At 44.2% G+C, this 20,809-nt stretch overlaps 1 protein-coding gene across 5 annotated transcripts in view; it reads left to right on the forward strand.

Moving 5' to 3' along the window:
- The window catches only part of SVIL (supervillin), a 316,448-nt gene that overhangs the window by 196,972 nt on the left and 98,667 nt on the right, over positions 1–20,809 (forward strand). For 3 of the 5 annotated variants that reach the window (XM_056519430.1, XM_056519428.1, XM_056519429.1), the window contains exons 7-9: positions 14,988–15,833; positions 16,117–16,287; positions 16,759–16,802. In XM_056519430.1, coding sequence (XP_056375405.1) covers positions 14,988–15,833; positions 16,117–16,287; positions 16,759–16,802 — 1,061 coding nt within the window. The remainder of the gene's footprint in view (positions 1–14,987; positions 15,834–16,116; positions 16,288–16,758; positions 16,803–20,809) is intronic. The other 2 variants (XM_056519431.1, XM_056519432.1) reach the window with 2 other exon arrangements.

Genomic DNA, 20,809 nt, shown 5'->3' on the forward strand with positions numbered 1-20,809 from the left:
TCTGCAAAATGAAAGTAGCCATCTGATTGGTTGCTATGGGCAACTCAGCAACTTTTCCTCTGGACAGGTTTTGATATATCTCCTCTGCCGAATGCTGTCTGGGCATGCTGGGAGGTGTAGTTTTGCAACAGCTGGAGACACACTGGGAAAACACTTCCTTGAGACACGAAGCCATCGAATAATGCCCCGTTGTAGCGGATCCCGTAACATTGTTTTTCGCCTACAGCTCTTTAAAATGTGTAATATCCATAATTTAGAGCTGGAAAAGGGGGGAAAGGTTATGCTCCGTAATCCGCAAACCTTTCCTAATAAACACTAAAGTGATGACATCAGAGCGCTGTGTTTATACAGAACTTATCTCCAGGCATTAGAACCCTTGTGTGTGGATATTCTTAATCCAGATCAGACTGCTAGAGGTCGGGGAAGATGAGGGTTATTTCACAGCTGTGTATTGAAGCCATTTAATAGGATACATATATACCCAAATCCCCCCCAAACCTATATGTCCATCAATGGAATATACATGAACAAATTACCGTATTTTTTGCCGTATAAGACGCTCCGGCATATAAGACGCACCCAATTTTTCAAAGGATGAAAATCTAGAAAAAAAAGATTCTGAACCTTCAACCTGCAGACCTCCAGATGTTGCAAAACTACAACTCCCAGCATGCCCGGACAGCCGTTGGCTGTCCGGGCATGCCGGGAGTTGTAGTTTTGCAACATCTGGAGGTCCGCAGGTTGAAGACCACTGGTATAGGAGGTAATACTCACGTGTCTCCCGGCCGCTCCGGACCAGTCACCGCTGCCCTGGATGTCGCCCTCCATCACTGTCGCCGCGTCCCCGGGTGTCCCCGTCGCTCCGGAATGTCTCTGCTGCCCGGTATCCTTGCTCTCCGTCGCCGCCATCATGCCGCTACGCATGCCGCTCCTATTGGATGAGGAGATGGCGTGCGCGACGACGTGATGAAGACGAAGGAGAGCGCCGGCCATGCAGGGGATCCCGGCAAGGAGCAGACACCGAGGAGGCAGGCAAGGTCCCTCCCGGTGTCCTGTAAGCTGTTCGGGACGCCGCGATTTCACCGCGGTGGTCCCGAACAGCCCGACTGAGCAGCTGGGTTAGTGTCACTTTCGCTTCACACGCGGCGGTCAGCTTTGATCGCCGCATCTGAAGGGTTAATACAGGGCATCACCGCGATCGGTGATATCCTGTATTAGCCGCGGGTCCCGGCCGTTGATGGCCGCAGGGACCGCCGCGATAGGACAGGTTTTAATGTGTATTTGCCGTATAAGACGCACCAACTTTCCCCCCCCCAAGAAAAAGTGCGTCTTATATGGCGAAAAATACGGTACTTACCGCATTTGTGTATTCATGATCCCTTTCATGTGTTATTTTCAGGGCTCTAAGCCTTTTACGTACGGGACCATTAAGAACCTGAAAGTCGAAAATCATTTTACCCGTTTTCCCCCCCTCTTGCTGTAAGCTAATGGTTTAATTATTGTATCTTGGGATCTCCGCGCTCCTATACACCGCAGTACATGCAGCCAGGTCAGAATGACTGCAAAGTAAAGCAAAATCCCATATGTTAATATTTAGCGAGAGGTTGTCAGATGGTATTTTAATGGAGAACATATGTTCTTGAAATAATATAAATCCTCAATGTTTTTGCCATTCGTTCTTCGGTCCCTTCGTGAGAATCTGGGATGGTCTCCACAAAGATGATTCAATCGCTGTCACCATAAAACTTTTATGTAAAGAAAATGCAAGGATGTGTACAGGGGATAAACCTTGGATCAACATCCCACCCCCACATATCTTGTATCCATAGCTTGGAATATTAGATTTTTTATGGCATCCAGGCCCCTCTTGAACTAGATCAGTGAATAAACAATCACAACAAAGTTTGGTTGAGTGTTCCATAGTCTCACTGCTCTTACAGTAAAGAATCACCGTCTGTGATGATGATGATGATGCCCGGAGTTGTAATTTTGCAACAGCCAGAGGGCCACAATTTGGAGACCACTGCTCTAGATGGCTGCATATTGGGCTACTGTGGAAACCAGACTTAACTGTTGCAAACCTACAACTCCCAACATGCCCGGATCAACATCCTATCCCAGAAATCTAGTATTCATAGCTTGAAATGTTAGGGCATATGTCTGGGATATATAGTGGTCCCGTAAAGCAGATATCCAGTGGAAAAACATATCCTCTATCCACGATATCCCATAGGGGCCCCGGCTCTGCTTCTCTAATGCAGGTGTCGCGTGTCTCTGCCTCTCCCATAGAAATGAATGCAGGTGTCGCGTGTCTCTGCCTCTCACAACCAGCTTACATGATGGGTGCAGAACGTCATTACAGCCGAGCCGGGGCCCGTACAGGAGATACTGTGGATAGGTGATACGTTTTTTTTTTCCCATTACATTTCTTCTCTATAGGGCTACCCCACCCCTAGACATCCAAAGGATAGGGGATAAAATGTCAGATCACGTGGGGTCTGGCCGCTGGAACCCTCCGCGATCTCCTATCTGGCACTGCGACATTCTGAACTTGGAAGTCTGGGGGGCTTCTGTGTCTGTGAGGCCACGCCACACCCTCTCCATTCATATCTATAGGAAGGGATGTGTCAGCTACATTACGCACAGTACAGGAGCTTCTTCAGGGTCCTGTACTCTACATAGTGTATCGGAGATGCAAAATGGAGTAGCTAACCCTGGCACAAGGAAAGAGTAGTACAGAATGTGTAGTACCTACCTGTACTGTAGATAGGCGCTACCAGACAGCCAGTCAGTGCATGCACTTCTGTAATACAGGTGTTTTACCAGTGAAATACCCATTTTGATTGGTCAGTTCTTCCAGCCATGGAGTATTGTTTCACGTTACAATGGTACAGAAAAGAACATTGTATGTGGAAAATATTGTAACCTGGAGTCAATGTAATTTGAGGGAATACGGTACTATTAAAAACTCAATTTGTGGGGTCCCAACTTCCCGATGGCCATACTCCCACTATTTAGTAAGTGATGGAATAGTGATACACTTTCATTTTCTGTAGTGGAGAAACCACAGTGGGTTTGGTTTCCTAGACCAGTTTCAAGTTTAAGTGGAGTCCATTTTGTTTTGCGATTTCATTGGAAGACCAGGCTCTTAATGCTCCTATTATGTTTGTGGTTGATCAGGGTTTCGTTATGGATTTATCCAGCTTAGGGCTCGTTCACACTGCCTTTGTGTTTTGGTAAAGGGAGCTCTGTCGGTCAGTCCTTTGGAAGGACAGGAGTTGAAAAAAAATACTTTGTGTCCTATTTATTTTTTTTCTCTTTTTGCTTAAAATACCAAATCCCCAACAGACTTAGTCAATGGGATCTATATATAACAAATGATAAGTTGGCCAGCACTATTGATTCCAAACTATTATATGGACCTGGCTTACAGGTGCAGGCTGCTGGGCTAAATATACAGCACCAGGAGAATACAGCAGCACACTGCTAGCACAAAGATATAGATAAAACGTGAGTATATAGATACAACATGAGAAGCTATACAGCTATGGTGCAGTAAATGAAAGTATAAAATTGTGAAGTAATGAAATAGTGAGGTACTTAGCTTGCAATTTGGCGGCCAAATAGCTTGGACCGTCCCATCACGGTAAGGTGACCTCATTGGGACGGACCCTACACTATGAATGTGCCTCTGTGTGAATAGATCAGAAGGCATTGCAGGATCTGGAACATCCAAGTCACCTTATATACACCTGATAGAGGTGGGTGGGGTGCAAGAGCCAACATGGAGGTAGCCATATATCTATCTTAAAGGGGCACACCGGTGGATTTATTTTTATTTTTTTCAAATCAACTGGTTCCAGAAAGTTAAACAGATTTTTTAATAAGTTCTATTAAAAGATATTAATCCTTCAAGTATTTATCAGCTGCTGTATGCTCCACAGGAAGTTGTATAGCTCTTTTCTGTCTAACCACAGTGCTCTCTGCTGACACCTCTGTCCGTGTCAGGAACTGTCCAGAGCTGGAGAGATTTGCTCATGCCCTGGACAGTTCCTGACACTGTCAAAGGTGTCAGCAGAGAGCACTGTGGTCAGACAGAAAAGAACAACTTAACCTGTGGAGCATACAGCAGCTATTAAGTACTGGAAGGATTAAGTTTTTTTTTATAGGAATAATTTACAAATCAAATTTATTTTCTGGAGCCAGCTGATATTAAAAAAAAAAAAATAAATAAATAATAATTTCCACTGGAATACCCCTTTAATTGTGTTGGAACACAATGGCCATATCACTGATGCCCAGTGGACCCCGCTGACTTACCATGGAGACCAAAAGGTTCCAACAAGGTCCTTGTTGTGTTGCATGTAGCGCTATGTTCGCTAAATCTAATTAAGTTTATGGATGACCTAGCATCGTGAACAGCATGATTTATACCGTAATGGGGACAGCTAGCCTTGGGGAACCGACTCCCAGCACCTCCAACATTTCGCTGTGTGAAGAGGCTGTGGTGCTTATGTGAGCCATATAGCAGCCTCCATGTCATTGCTGTACTTTTTGTAGCTGTGGTGCAAGGAACTGCAGTGTTAAAGGGGTAGTTCAGTGGTGAAAAACGTATCCCCTATGGTAAGGATAGGGGATAAGTTTCAGATCGCGGGGGTCTGACCGCTGGGGCCCCCCGCGATCTCCTGTACGGGGCCCCGGCTCGCTGGCCAGATAGTGCATGTTGACCTCCGCACGAAGCGGCGGCCGACACGCCCCCTCAATACAACTCTGGCAGAGCTGGAGATTGCCGAAGGCAGCGCTCAGGCTCTGCCATAGAGTTGTATTGAGGGGGCGTGTCAGCCACTGCTTCGTGCGGTGGTCAACACACCCCCTTCCCGCGGGCTGTCGGGGCCCCGTACTGTCTTACCCCCCCGCTGTCGGACCCCCCGCGTTCTGAAACTCAGCCCCTATCCTTGTGATAGGGGATAAGTTTTTCGCTACTGGATATCTCCTTTAATTCAAGGGTTATTCCAGGAAAAACCTTTATTTTTTTTATATCAACTGGCTCCAGAATAGATTTGTAAATTACTTTAATTAAAGAATCTTAATCCTGCCAATAATTATGAATCGACCGATTATCGGTTTGGCCGATATTATCGGCCGATATTAACAATTTTGGTCGTTATCGGTATCGGCAATTACCTTGCCGATAATCCAATAATGACCCCCCCGCACCACCCCACCGCGCTGCACCCCCCACCGCACCGCGTCGCACCCCCCACCGCACTGCCCTGGCCCCATTGCCTCCCCCATCCCCGGTTTTATAATTACCTGTTCCCGGGTCCATGCTACTTCTGGCTCCTGCTGCGTCCTGCCGAGTGACGTGACGTCACAGTGACAGCTCAGGAGGACACCACCGGAGCCAGATGTAGAGTGGACCCCGGGCCCCGGGAACAGGTAATTATAAAACCGGGGATAGGGGAGGCAATGAGGGTGGGGGTGCTGCGCGGCGGTGGGGGGGGGCGGGCGCGGTGGCAGTGATAGGACTCAGGAGGACCCCCGGACAGGCAGGGGGAGAGAACCGGGTGGTGGCGGCACCCGCTTTAAATCAATGATCTGCAGCAGTGCCGGGGGGGGGGGTTTGGGGTAGGGGATAAATAGCCGATAACTTATACCGGAATATCGGTATAAGTTATCGGCTATAGTCTCTAACCTCCACAGATTATCGGTATCGGCCCACAAAATCGATATCGGTCGATCCCTACCAATAATTATCAGCTGCTGAAGTTGAGTTGTTCTTTTCTGTCTGGCAACAGTGCTCTCTGCTGACATCTCTGCTTGTCTCGGGAACTGCACAGAGTAGAAGAGGTTTGCTATGGGGATTTGCTTGTACTCTGGACAGTTCCCGAGACAGGTGTCATCAGAGAGCACTTGGACAGAAAAGAACAACTCAACTTCAGCAGCTCATATGTACTGAAAGGATTAAGATTTTTTAATAGAAGTAATTTACAAATCTGTTTAACTTCCTGGAGCCAGTTTGGATTATATATATATATATATATATATATATATATATATATATATATATATATATATACATGAGAAGATAAGCCATCAATTTTAAAAGACCGCATTACCCTTTTAAAGCTGATTATGTCTGTTACTTATCTGCAGCATATTCTGCTTTTCTTCACTATAATAAGAGGTGAATAAGGGAGTCTTGGAGACAGAGCAGTTGATGTACTGGACACAAGCATTACGATCAGCTGATTGGTGGTGGAGTCGGACCCTTTTCCCAGTTGATAAATTGATGACTTATATCAGTGGCCTCCAAAACTGTGGACCTCCAGCTGTTGCAAAACTACAACTCCCAGTATGCTGGGCATGCTGGGAGTTGTAGTTTTGCAACAGCTGGAGGTCCACAGTTTGGAGACCACTTGCCTATATTAAAGGGGAACTCCGGTGGAAACAAGGAGAAAACAAATGTTTTCAAATCAACTGGTGCCTGAAAGTTAAACAGATTTGTCTATTACTTCTATTAAAAAATCTTAATCCTTCCAGTACTTATTAGCAGCTGTATAAAACAGAGAAATTTTTGAATTTTTGTTTGTCTGACAGCAGTGCTCTCTGCTGACACCTCTGTCCTTGTCAGGAACTGTCCAGATTAGAATCATATCCCCATAGAAAAGCTCTCCTGCTCTGGACAGTTCCTGACATGAACAGAGGTGTACGACAGAAAAGAACTTCACAAATTTCTCTGTAGTATATAACAGCTGATTAGTAGAAGGGTTAACATTTTTAATAGAAGTAATTTACAAATCTGTTTAACTTTCTTGCACCAGTTGATTTGAAAACATTTTATTTTTCCACGGGAGTTCCCCTTTAAGAAATGTATTTTTTATATTAAAGGGGTATTCAAGAAAAAAACGTATTTTTTTTTATATCAACTGGCTTCAGAAAGGTTAACAAATGAACATTAATTCTATTGAAAAATCTTAATCCTTCCAATAATTATCAGCTATTGAAGTTGAGTTGTTGTTTTCTGTCTGGCAACAGTGCTCTCTGCTGACATCTCTGTCTGTCTCGGGAACTGCACAGAGTAGAAAAGGTTAGCTATGGGGATTTGCTTCTACTCTGGACAGTTCCCGAGACAGGTGTCATCAGAGAGCACTTAGACAGAAAAGGACAACTCAACTTCAGCAGCTCATAAATACTGAAAGGATTGAGATTTTTTAATAGAAGTAATTTACAAATCTGTTTAACTTTCTGGAGCCAGTTGATATATATATAAAAAAAAATTTCCTGGATAACCCCTTTAAGTTCCTGACGACGAACCTTTTTTTTTTTTTTTTAAATTATTCAGATGTCTTGTTTTTAGACCATTATATCTATGGAAACTAAGACGTATGTTTTCTAAAGGCTCCTGCGTGGGAAGAACTTATTTTTTTTCTTATTCTGGATAGAACTAGTCGTTTATTTTCTGCTATTCATTTTCTTCATTTAAGAGAAATCTGAAACTTCCAATGTTTATTGGACGCTAAACTACCTCTGGAAAACCTTGGAAAAGCTCAAATGGGAGTCAGCGCATTGTAAATTCTCCCAGCATGCTGCCTCTTCCCAGCCAACCACCACTGTGTGATCCGGGTCTCCTTGTTCAAACAGGTCATGTTACATTGCATAGTTTGTCTTCATATTAAGCCGCCCAGAGACCACAATACAATTACCTAATATGCAGCTGTTTTTGGCCGCCCCCCTGGTTCGGTTCACTTCATTACAGGTAGAGCAGGATCTACGATAAAGTATACTCTTATCTGGCAGCGTAAAATATAGAAAATACTTTTATGGAGAGCTAGATTCTTCCAGCTGGCCAAAAATAAAGTTTTTTCCAAATACACTAGGAGTTCTTGTATTAAAGAAGACCTCTGACATCTAGTTTTTCACCTGTATTTTTCTCCGGTCCTCTCTAAGGGTTCATTCACGCTACATTTTGGGCATATGGTTGCTACTGGCCGCTGCTGTATCCCCGCCGGACCCGCACCACATCCCTTCAATTAAATAAGCAGTCAGGTAGTGATTCTGGTCGGCTAATTTTTGCCCCCTACCAGCTTTATTGCCGGTGTAGTGAAGAATTGTGTGTCCTGAAGCGTTCTGTGTCCCGAACAGCTGATGAAAGTGCTGAGTGACTGTGATTGGTTGATGGGGGGGGGGGGGTGCAGTCTCGCTCTGCTCACTGCTCTGCTCACTCTTTTGCAGCCTTACTGCCCGGACACAGATTTCTTCAAACCCTACACTTTTATGTATTCAGCAGTTGTAGGGTTTGAAAAAATCGGTGTCCAGGGAAACCCTGGTACCCACCAAGAATGTGGGGCAAAAAAATACTCTCCTCCAGAAGGAAGGAAACTTTTACTAGCTAAACCAGAGTATCCTCCAAAAAGGAAGAGTTAGTAACCCTCCCCTTCCCGAGCTGCATCTCTGTAGCCCACTAGAATACCCTGTTGTACACTGACGTGGGGCAAGAGCCCCAAAAAGGCCTTCTACATATGAGTGTCTCAGTTTTAGAAGGAGAGACTGGTTTGGATATTATGGGGGATATTTATCAAAGTTGTCTATTTCCCGCATCAATATAGATCAAACTACAGAGGGTTACGCTGGTCTATTGTGCGACTAATTTATCAAAAGTCGCATGGCTCGTGATAAATTCTGTGCACAGACTTTGGGATCTATGGTTTAGACTGTATTTATACCTGCTCCAGTATGGTCTGACATTTCGGCGTACTTTCAGCCGATGCAACTTGTCGCTTTTGATAAATTCAGCACCAATGCATATTTCCGTCTAAAATAGACTAGAATGTATCATGTTCTAAAAATCCTCTAAAGCAAAAGTCGCAGAAAAGTCACACATATTTAGACTGCGACTTTCTGTGCGACAAATTTTGACAGGAAAAACCAGTCTAAATCCTTTGATCAATATCCCCCTATGACTTGGGTTTTCGAGAACAGAGCTTGTGTATCTTTAATGCTCCCCTAGAGAACGCTGAGAGTTGTAGTTTCACAACAGCTGGCGACAGGCTGGAAGTTGTAGTTTGGCAACACCTAGAGCAGACTGGTTGGGAAACACCGCTATATCCTATTGTGAGGACAACCTGATTTTGGGTGTTTAGACCATAGATCTAGCGTTCTACTTGTTTCAGAGTATCCGGGTTATGTTTGTCCATCTGCTCCCTCTCTGTTTTTGTCTGTCTGTGCATTTTGTCACATTTTGTTTTTGATAAATGGAAGAAGGGGGGGTTGTCTTCCTTTCCAAAACTCTCCAGCACCAAAACGGAAAATAAGGGAAAGTTATCTGCTCCACACAGCTTTCAGCGCAGTCTTCTTGCCAACAAATACTGTTATTTCCATTTTTACACCACCTGCTCGGCTGACAGTGAGCCGCGTGCTATGTGATTGCCGCACGATGTACAATACTAGAACGCTCTTAAGGTCATCTCTTTTACGCAGCAGTGCAGGAAAGCAGAAACCCGAGTGGTTCCTTCAGAGAGATTCCGATGGGGACACGGCGTCTCTCATCAGCTGGCCCTCCAGGTACCAGAGCTTGTGGTTTTGTGGCTAATTCTTACCTACTTTAATTCGGTTGCTCACTCCTAAATTTTTAACCAAATCCAAATGTAACCACATTCATCCCTTAACCACAGAACTGTAATGGCCCTTTGTGGCGTCACTTATGCACCTGTTTGTTTTTCTTGCCACAAACTTAATGCACAACTAATTGGATAGCAAATAAAACAACTAAAATTTAAAGAAAAATGAAGTATAAAATTATACCACAATGGCTAATAAAAAATTGTAACGCTTTAAGTGAAATACATTTATGGGGAATGCTGTGGAAATTAAAGATACTTTATTTTTATTTATTTTTTTTATTTATTTTTTTAGTCCACATTTGTTTTTAATCATATTTGTAGCCATAAAAATTACTGTTTTTCTAAACAAGCAAGGTGTAGAAATGTTATAAATTTTTTCAACAGTCTGGTTTTGTTATATAAGCTTTAAATAACGAACTTGTTAATTATTTGAAAGCGCAACTCCAGTGATGGCTCAGGCGTCAGGATACTTGTTTAAATTTTCACGCCGCTATCCTGGCTCAAGACTTGCATGAGACTACGGTGTTCAATCTACAGATTTGTAGAAAGATCCGTATATTGAACACTGTGGTATCCTGCTGCCACCACTGGGGTAGCTCTTCAACGGCTGTTAGAGTACGCATCATACAAGAAAAAACTGTTGTAATAACGAATGGCTGTTAAATCTGGTGATGGCTCAGGCGGGATATTGCTTAAAGTGTACCTGTCGTTTACAAAAAGTTTTTATATAATGAAGATAATACCATTATATGTATATTTGTAGTATACATTGGTTAAAAATATGTATATATTTGGGTGAAGAAATGCTGTCCCTGCAGCTATTGCCTGTATGTCAAACACAGTAAGTGAGGGCAGGACAAGCCAGGCTCTTTGCAGACTCCCGAATTGTCAACCATCCTGTTGTGTAAGGCGGCGGGGGCATGTCGCAGAGCCTTAATGCACAGAGCCTTGCTTGTCCTCGGTCTACGGAGCCCTCGCTTGTCCTCGGTCTACGGAGCCCTCGCTTGTCCTCGGTCTACGGAGCCCTCGCTTGTCCTCGGTGCACGGAGCCCTCGTTTGTCCTCGGTGCACGGAGCCCTCGCTTGTCCTCGGTGCACGGAGCCCTCGCTTGTCCTCGGTGCACGGAGCCCTCGCTTGTCCTCGGTGCACGGAGCCCTCGCTTGTCCTCGGTGCACGGAGCCCTCGCTTGTCCTCGGTGCACGGAGCCCCCGCTTGTCCTCGGTGCACGGAGCCCCCGCTTGTCCTCGGTGCACGGAGCCCCCGCTTGTCCTCGGTGCACGGAGCCCCCGCTTGTCCTCGGTGCACGGAGCCCCCGCTTGTCCTCGGTGCACGGAGCCCCCGCTTGTCCTCGGTGCACGGAGCCCCCGCTTGTCCTCGGTGCACGGAGCCCCCGCTTGTCCTCGGTGCACGGAGCCCCCGCTTGTCCTCGGTGCACGGAGCCCCCGCTTGTCCTCGGTGCACGGAGCCCCCGCTTGTCCTCGGTGCACGGAGCCCCCGCTTGTCCTCGGTGCACGGAGCCCCCGCTTGTCCTCGGTGCACGGAGCCCCCGCTTGTCCTCGGTGCACGGAGCCCCCGCTTGTCCTCGGTGCACGCAGCCCCCGCTTGTCCTCGGTGCACGCAGCCCCCGCTTGTCCTCGGTGCACGCAGCCCCCGCTTGTCCTCGGTGCACGCAGCCCCCGCTTGTCCTCGGTGCACGCAGCCCCCGCTTGTCCTCGGTGCACGCAGCCCCCGCTTGTCCTCGGTGCACGGAGCCCCCGCTTGTCCTCGGTGCACGGAGCCCCCGCTTGTCCTCGGTGCACGGAGCCCCCGCTTGTCCTCGGTGCACGCAGCCCCCGCTTGTCCTCGGTGCACGCAGCCCCCGCTTGTCCTCGGTGCACGCAGCCCCCGCTTGTCCTCGGTGCACGCAGCCCCCGCTTGTCCTCGGTGCACGCAGCCCCCGCTTGTCCTCGGTGCACGCAGCCCCCGCTTGTCCTCGGTGCACGCAGCCCCCGCTTGTCCTCGGTGCACGCAGCCCCCGCTTGTCCTCGGTGCACGCAGCCCCCGCTTGTCCTCGGTGCACGCAGCCCCCGCTTGTCCTCGGTGCACGCAGCCCCCGCTTGTCCTCGGTGCACGCAGCCCCCGCTTGTCCTCGGTGCACGCAGCCCCCGCTTGTCCTCGGTGCACGCAGCCCCCGCTTGTCCTCGGTGCACGCAGCCCCCGCTTGTCCTCGGTGCACGCAGCCCCCGCTTGTCCTCGGTGCACGCAGCCCCCGCTTGTCCTCGGTGCACGCAGCCCCCGCTTGTCCTCGGTGCACGCAGCCCCCGCTTGTCCTCGGTGCACGCAGCCCCCGCTTGTCCTCGGTGCACGCAGCCCCCGCTTGTCCTCGGTGCACGCAGCCCCCGCTTGTCCTCGGTGCACGCAGCCCCCGCTTGTCCCTTCAACCCTTCTGTACTTGTCACAGAGACACACATGCAATAGCTGCTGGGGAAAAATTATACACATTTGTTTAACCAATGTATATAATACATATAATGTTGTTTTCTTTTTTAATTTAAATTACAGCATTCAATCTGTGGATTTTTGTTCAAATCCATGGATTGAATGCCGCAGTCGTGCGCCTTAACGGATGTTACACGTTGCAACCAGTTCTTGTATGGTGCGTGCTCTGTCAGATGATTTTCTTACAACACCATTATCCTGAAAAAATACATCAATAATTTTAAGTCAGTTTTACGGCTGTAAATGTGTATATTTTTTATTCGGTTTATATGTAGATCTACGTCAGCCAGTTTAGTGGGCGCTATCAGTTTATGGGCTTAGCATTGGAAAAAGTCTAAATCATTTATACATTAACCATTTACAATAAATATAGAATGTACAGCTGGTTAAGCTGTAGAAACAAACATCCTGCAGTTTTAGAAAGCGCATCTTGACATTTACCCTTCACAACTTTCAAGGGGAAGTTTAATGGGGGGGGGGGGGGGGGAGGGGAGAGGAAGGGTCGAGTGATATCTCAAGGCCACACAACTGGATCCATTCATTCTGTTTTCCAAACAGTGTGCCTCCAGCTGTTGCAAAACTACAACTGTCTGGGCATGCTGGTAGTTATAGTTTTGCAACAGCTGGAGACACACTGTTTGGAAAACACTGATCTAGGCTGACCGCAGCTGGCCCCTTCAGGGAGGGAGATGAGTTTCAGTGATGGTAATGAAAGAAAAGATAATGTTGTTTTGACTGTGAAGAATCTGTCAGCCACAAGAATTATCCCAGGCAGGATAAGTCTGTACTAGATGTTTCTTTACAAGTAAACTTTTGTATTACTTAGTGTAGTGCCTTAGACTATTAATTCATTTATTTATTTATTTATTTATTTTGGGATGATTTGGTGTTGTATCCAAATTTTATATTTGAGATAAAATCCCGGAAACAAGGGATCCACTGCATCTAAAGGGGTCACACGTAGTATTGCAATATTTGGTTCCACTTCTCTAAAGGATAATGATATTATTAGAGAACTTTGCAGACACTGTTCACACTAAGGAATTGCAAAACAGAATCCACAAGGAATGTCCGCCAGGAATTCTGCACGGTTTTCGCCTTGCGGCACATTTCTGCCGACTTTAATGGGATTTACACTGCTTTGTGCACACAGCCGGAGTTTCACTACAGAACTTCCGATGCAATGGAGTTCTGCCCGAAATCCCACTGAAAAATCCGGTTTTCTGGCGGAACTCAGATTCACATCGGAAGTTCTGTAGGGGAGCAATAAGCACGTGGACCCACAGAGGAATTCAGCATAATCTAAGGTTGGGTTCTCATAAGTAGAATTCCGGCCGGAATTGTGCAATTCGTTCTTTTGGCTGATCTGCTCAAAAATGAACGCAATCAGCACTGGCCGTCCTCTGGATCACTGCCCACAATTCTGGATGGAGATTCCCCCCCATTCATGTGTACTAGAGATGAGCGAATTTACAGTAATTCCATTCGTCACGAACTTCTTGGCTCGGCGGTTGATGACTTTAGCCTGCATAGATTAGTTCAGCTTTTACGTGCTCCCATGGGCTGGAAAAGGGGGATACAGTCCTAGGAGAGTCTCCTAGGACTGTATCCACCTTTTCCAGCTCACCGGAGCACCTGAAAGCTGAACTCATTTATGTAGGCTAAAGTTATCAACCTCCGAGCCGAGAAGTTTGTGGCGAATCGAATCACTGTAAATTCACTCATCTCTAATGTGAACCCAGCCTATCTCTCTTCTAAAATTTATAGCAGTAACCTCCCCCACATCCCCAAAAAAAATACCTGGGGTTCTTGTCATGCAGGGGGTAAAAATGACAATATGGTATTTATTTATTTATTTTTTTAAAGTGGTTATCAAGGGGGAAAAGTGTTTTTTTTTATTTTTTTTTTTTATATATATATCAACCAGCTCCAGAAAGTTAAACAGATTTGTAAATTACTTCTATTTAAAAAATCTTAATCCTTTCAGTACTTATGAGCTGCTGAAGTTGAGTTGTTCTCTTCTGTCTAAGTGCTCTCTGATGACACTTGTCTCTGGAACTGTCCAGAGTAGAAGCAAATCCCCATAGCAAACCTCTTCTACTCTGTGCAGTTCCCGAGACAAGCAGAGATGTCAGCAGAGAGCACTGTTGCCAGACAGAAAACAACAACAACAACTCCAGCAGCTGATAATTATTGGCAGGATTAAGATTTTTTAATAGAAGTAATTTACAAATCGGTTTAACTTTCTGGAGCCAGTTGATATATAAAAAAAATGTTTCCCTGGAATACCCCTTTAAACGTATTTGAATATATATATGTATGTCATGCAATTAATGCCGATGTTTCTAAGCCAATGCACTGATGTAGGAAATGTTCTCCAGACTACTCACTGGCATCTAATACTGCTTGTCATAACCATACTTCTTGCAATAGATCATATAGAAGGGATCAGTGTTGAGTTTGCAGTTGACCCTGTCTACTTAAATGGAGGTTGTCATGAATCAGTTCTCAAACTTAAAAAAAAAAAAAAAAAACTTTTTCCCAAAATTGTGAATCTTCTTTGCCCTTCTACATGACAAAAAGGCTGCTGTTTATATTTTGCTGCTAAGATGGAGTTAGAAGCAAATTGCAGAAATATATCCAGATTACGGTATCTACCAAGTCCTTAGGCTACATGAGATAGTTTATTCCTCCAAGGAATGTCACCATTTTTGAATTATTGTTGCCTCTTGTAATGACCCTAACTTGCTCCAGTTACTTCTCTTTATGTCCTCCTTTTTTTGTATTCTATCCTTTTACTACTGTTTTTTACTCTGCTGTGATCATTATTACTAATTCTTTTCATACAGTGAACGTTGGAATTCTAATTAATTTTCTTTTTTAAAGAGTTAAAGTTAGAGAGAGACTGGTGCGAGATGAGAACGTGCATGGGAGTCCAAAGATTGACACAGAGACCTCCGCCCAAAAGAAGCATCATGTTGCCCCGGCCTACTATAAGCCTTTTCAGTCTGAGAACTCTGCATTCGATAGAGTCTATAAGCAGCCAGTCCCAGGGCGTCAACCCATCCATGGCTACATCCAACCCGCTAATGTGGCTCACACTCCCAAGGTTGTTTCACGTACAATGTCCGATAACGTTATGGTGTCTGCCTTTACTACCTCACTAAGAAATCCACGAGCAGTCAATGAAGTGAACTCTGATAAATCACGTCAGGTTCATCAAGGTCCCACCAATACGTTTGAGACTCACAAAACAGAGACTAGTAATGGTAAGCTGCACGACTCTTATGAGGAAAGCCCACCAAGATTTATAGCCTCTGTCGACCAGCAGAAAAGTGATGAAGTAGCACCTCCTAAGGACCCTCTTCCACATGTGTCACAAAATGTTCCACCTCACAATATGCCTAACGACAGCTTGGGAAAATCCGAAGCCATTTTGTACCTGCAGAGTGGCTTGACCCCTAAGCCCTACAGACCACCAGGGCAAGCCAAGGAAGTTTCGACGATGAAGCATAAAATGTTTGTGCGCTCAATGTCTGACTCTGGCATGCAGAAACCAGAAGCGATTCAATTGCAATCTTCAGAAATACAAAAAGAGATGGTATTTTTGGGCACTGAAGATAATAGCCATATAGCCAATGGAGAAGCTGGAACGGTAAACACAAAGGTGTCTGTGGCCCAGCTTAGGACTGCATTTTTGGAGACCGCGAATTCCAGCAAAAAAGCAGACCCGTGGGTGATGTTTGCAAACTTTTTCTCCCCATTAATAGTGTGTGATTTATGCACGTCCTCAACTTACCGCACAATGTATTTGTAAATGCACTTGTTTGGTGACCGAATGAGAATACTCACTCTTTGTCAGCACTGAGCATCCCCTCTCTCGGAATGTTTTTGTCTGTCCTCTTGCATGGTTTATGATGATTGAAATGCTTGCCGTGGTCTCTACTTTCAACCTTATCTTTCTTCCTTTCTCTCCCTCTTCTTTTTTCAAATAACCTTCATCTTGGTTACAAAGTGAACCCAAGGCTGACATGCCAACCTCAAGTGCTGATCTTGGTGCAGCCAATGAGCGGGAAAGAGGCCTGCGAAGGCCAAGACTCTATATCTCTCCTGGGGACAATAGAAAAACTTCTGAAAGGTTTAGAACCCAACCTGTAACTTCAGCTGAACGAAAAGAAACAGATAGGTACGCATCGGAATGACCAACTAGAGCCCATACCATCAGGAACAATAACTGAGTGGCATGAGCGTGTGCTTTCAGGCAGTAGCCCAATAGATCACGCTTTTAATTTATTTTTGACTAGGCATTTTGCGGCAATAACTAAAATTTAAATAAGCTTTACTTGTTTTTCAGTCCCATATATATATATATATATATATATATATATATATATATATATACACACATATATACATATATACTGTATAAAATTTTTTTTTCATAATAATGGAATGGTAGCTTTACTTTTCAGGATTTTGTGTGCATTGACAGCTTATGGAGAAACCTAAATCCTTTTAATATACCTTTTGTTGCTCTTTTGTATTTTTTTTACTTGCTGTGCAGTAGATGTATTCACATTTTGCATGAGTTTTACATAATGAGAAAACAGCAGTGGATTGGCTTAAGGCTGGATCATGATTATTCTATCTTCCACAGGACAACATTTCATCCTTCTCCGCCAGTGCAGACAGCAGAAGAAGGCAAGTATACTCGCAGTTGTGACTTTCATTTTTATTGAGTTAAAACTACCAATAGTTAAAGGGGTTATCCGGTGTTTAATAAAAATAATAATAATTAAAACCTCTTCTCTCTTCTTCCTGCTTTTGAGACAAGCTCTCGATGTAGGACCTGCCAGCTGTGCACAGTGGTGTCCTGCCTTGGCCAGTGATGGACAAAGTTGGCAAGTCCTGCATCTTGTGGCCATCACAGGAGCAGAAAAAAGAGAAAAGACTGGGGCACTGGACGGGGGGACCATGACTAGATAAATACTTCTTTTTTTTTTTTTTCTATTTTCCCCACCTCCTCAGCTCTACAGTAGGGATCAAAATTTTGGGCACCCCAGGTAAAAATTTGTATTAATGTGCATGAAGAAGCCAAGGAAACATGGAAAAATCTCCAAAAGGCATCAAATTACAGATTAGACATTCTTATAATATGTCAACAAAAGTTAGATTTTATTTCCATCATTTACACTTTCAAAATAACAGAAAACAAAAAATGGCGTCTGCAAAAGTTTGGGCACCCTGCAGAGTTAATATCTTGTACTGCCCCCTTTGGCAATTATCACAGCTTGTAAACGCTTTTTGTAGCCAGCCAAGAGTCTTTCAATTCTTGTTTGAGGTATCTTTGCCCATTCTTCCTTACAAAAGTCTTCCAGTTCTTTGAGATTTCTGGGCTGTCTGTCATGCACTGCTCTTTTAAGGTCTATCCATAGATTTTGTTGAGGTCAGGAGATTGTGAAGGCCATGGCAAAACCTTCAGTTTACGCCCCTTGATATAATCCCCCGTGGATTTTGAGGTGTGTTTAGGATCATTATCTATTTGTAGAAACCATCCTTTCTTTAACTTCAGCTTTTTCACAGATGGCATCAAGTAAGCATCCAAAATTTGCTGAAATTTTATTGAATCCATTTTTCCTTCTACTCGTGAGATGTTCCCTTTGCCATTGGCTGCAATACAACCCCAAAGCATGATTTATCCACCCCCATGCTTAACAGTTGGACAGAGGTTATTTTCATTAAATTCTGTTCCCCTTCGTCTCCAAACGTACCTTTGCTCATTCCGGCCAAAAAGTTCAATTTTAACCTCATCGGTCCACAGAACTTGTTTCCAAAATGCATCAGGCTTGTCTATATGTTCATTTGGTGGGGACGTAGAAGAGGTTTTCTTCTGATGACTCTTCCATGAAGACCATATTTGTACAAGTATCTCTTTATAGTGGAATAGTGTACCACAACTCCAGTGTCTGTCAGATCTTTCTGGAGGGATTGTGCAGTCAAACGTGGGTTTTAATTTTTTTCTCACAATCCTGCGAGCTCTTCTGTCTGATATTTTTCTTGGTCTTCCAGATCTTGCTTTAATTTCCACTGTTCCTAATGACTGCCATTACTTAATTAAATTCCGAACAGAGGATATTGACATCTGAAAACATTTTGCTATCTTCTTATAGCCTTCTCCAGCTTTGTGAGCATCAACTATTTTCAGTTTCAGATTTCTAGACAACTGCTTAGAAGAACCCATGGTGCTTATTGTTGGGGCAAGGTCAGATGAGTCTGGGCATTGAGATTGACATCACTTGGTCTTCCCAGATGATGATTGAGAACAATCCATGACACTGGCAGGTCTCAGCTTTGCAAAGGGGGCAGTGTATGCTATAAATTCTGCAGGGTGCCCAAACTTTTGCAGATGCCATTTTTTTGTTTTCTGTTATTTTGAAAGTGTAAATGATGGAAATAAAATCTAACTTTTGTTGACATATTATAAGAATGTCTAATCTGTAATTTGATGCCTTTTGGAGATTTTTCCATGTTTCCTTGGCTTCTTTGTGCACATTAATACAAATTTTTACCTGGGGTGCCCAAACTTTTGATCCCCACTGTATACTAGTGTTTTTTTTTCTTTGTTTTTTTTCTAAACAGTGGGAACCCCCTTTTAAACCTCCACAATAAGGCATTCAAGCACTGCCCAAGGAACACTTTTTTTAAAACACTGGGACGGCCTTTAAATAAACCCTACACCTTTTATGGTTCTTTTTGCTTTGGTCTGCCAAAGTTTATTTGGCTAGTATACAGGAGCTCCTCAGTCCCCTTCTTCTCCTACTTACAATCCTCTGTCTGGCTAGGAAATAAATGGTTGGAACAGGAGCCTTCCCCCTCTTGCTCTGTCTGCAGTAGGACAGGGAGATTGTTAAGCCCTGCCCCTTGACTAAGCCCCGCCCCTTCATTCTTTCCATAGCCGAAAATTGAACAAATTAGCAAATTGAAGAGGTGGAAATATCTGACTCAAATTTTTCGTCTTAGATTTTAGTGCGAATTAACATGAGCATTTTGATTTGGTTTTAAAGCTCCTATTGAGAAATCAATGTGTTTTATTTTTTTTTTTTTCTAAATTGATTTTTTTTTTTTAGCATGGTGTAGAATTTTCATCTTTTCAGACAAAACCACACTGATTTGGGGTGCAGAATATAAACATGCCCTAAGGCTCTATATCACTTTGCTGCTTCATATAAGACTATTGATCTTTATTTGTTGCCCTGTGTATATTTGCTCCTGTAACGCTAATATTTAGGTTTTTAGAATGCTACAGTTACTGCAGGTTGTGTGAATGCAGCTCAGTTGGGGAATATCATGCAACTACACTTGCATTGTGCAATATTTGTGCAATGTAAATTGCTATAAAATGTAATGACAATGAAGGGGTTGTCCAGGATTAGGCTTTGTTCACATCTCATTATGTGAGTATGTTCGGGGTATACTTCCGCTGTAAACGCTAAATGTAACCGCAGGCCATGAGTGTATATATATACACTATACATTTTTTTACATTGTGGGAAATGATCATATGTTAGGGATTACACCCTAGGGCTCATGCACACTAAACTAAGGAAGGAATTTCCTTGCTGAATGCTGTCAGCAGAACCACACTGCTCGAAATTGGTGTTAAGTTTGTGCAGAATTTGCAATGAAGATTAACCCCTGCAATTCAAAACCCCCGTAGACTAATGGGCTATTCCTTGCAAATTCTACCAAAGAATGAACATATTAATTATTTTGTCGGAATCCGCATCTGCATCGAAAGTTTCACTGGGGGCTTTTGGTGTGTGCACTAAGCAACAGAATCCCATGGAGATCATTAGACTTCTGCCACAAATTGAATTAAAGGGGTACTCTGGAGGAAAAAAAAGGCTTTCAAATCAACTGGTGCCAGAAAGTTAAACAGATTTGTAAATGTAAAAATCTTAATCCTACAGTAAGTTGTGTAGTTCTTTCCAGTCTGACCACAGTGCTCTCTGCTGACACCTCTGTCCGTGTCAGGAACTGTCCAGAGCAAAAGAAGTTTGCTATGGGGATTTGCTCCTACTCTGGACAGAGGTGGCAGCAGAGAGCACTGTGGTCAGACTGGAAAGAACTACACAATTTCCTCTGGAGTATACAGCAGCTGATAAGTACTGGAAGGCGAAAGATTTTTAGAAATAATTTACAAATCTGTATAACTTTCTGGCACCAGTTAATTTGAAAACATGTTTCTCCTCTGGAGTACCCCTTTCATTACATAGTGTGCATTGGCTCTTAAATGGGCACTGCCAGATATATAAACTTTTTATGTTGTTCATCTCAGCAAAACAAGTTTTTCTAATATACTTTATTTTTATTTTTATTTTTTATTCACATTTTATTAAAGAAAAGTGCCTTTGAAAATCCCACCACTAGGGGTCCCCATCCCTTCTGGCACACTGAGGAGTCCCACAGCAGCATGAGCATGTCCAAGGGTAATAGACATGAGATGGCTGATGGACAAGGCTGCAGGAGGAACACAGCCTGCAGAAACACTGCTGTAACACAGAGTTTTACCAAACATGTGCCTCCAGTTGTTGCAAAACTACAACTCCAAGCAAGGCATTACGTGAGCGGAATGCCGCAAACGGAATTACGTGCTTTGAAAATTAACATCAGTGTGAACACTGCGGAATTTCAGCGGCGGACAATCC

The sequence above is a fragment of the Hyla sarda genome, chromosome 5 (genome assembly GCF_029499605.1).
Source record: "Hyla sarda isolate aHylSar1 chromosome 5, aHylSar1.hap1, whole genome shotgun sequence".
Classification (NCBI taxonomy): domain Eukaryota; kingdom Metazoa; phylum Chordata; class Amphibia; order Anura; family Hylidae; genus Hyla; species Hyla sarda.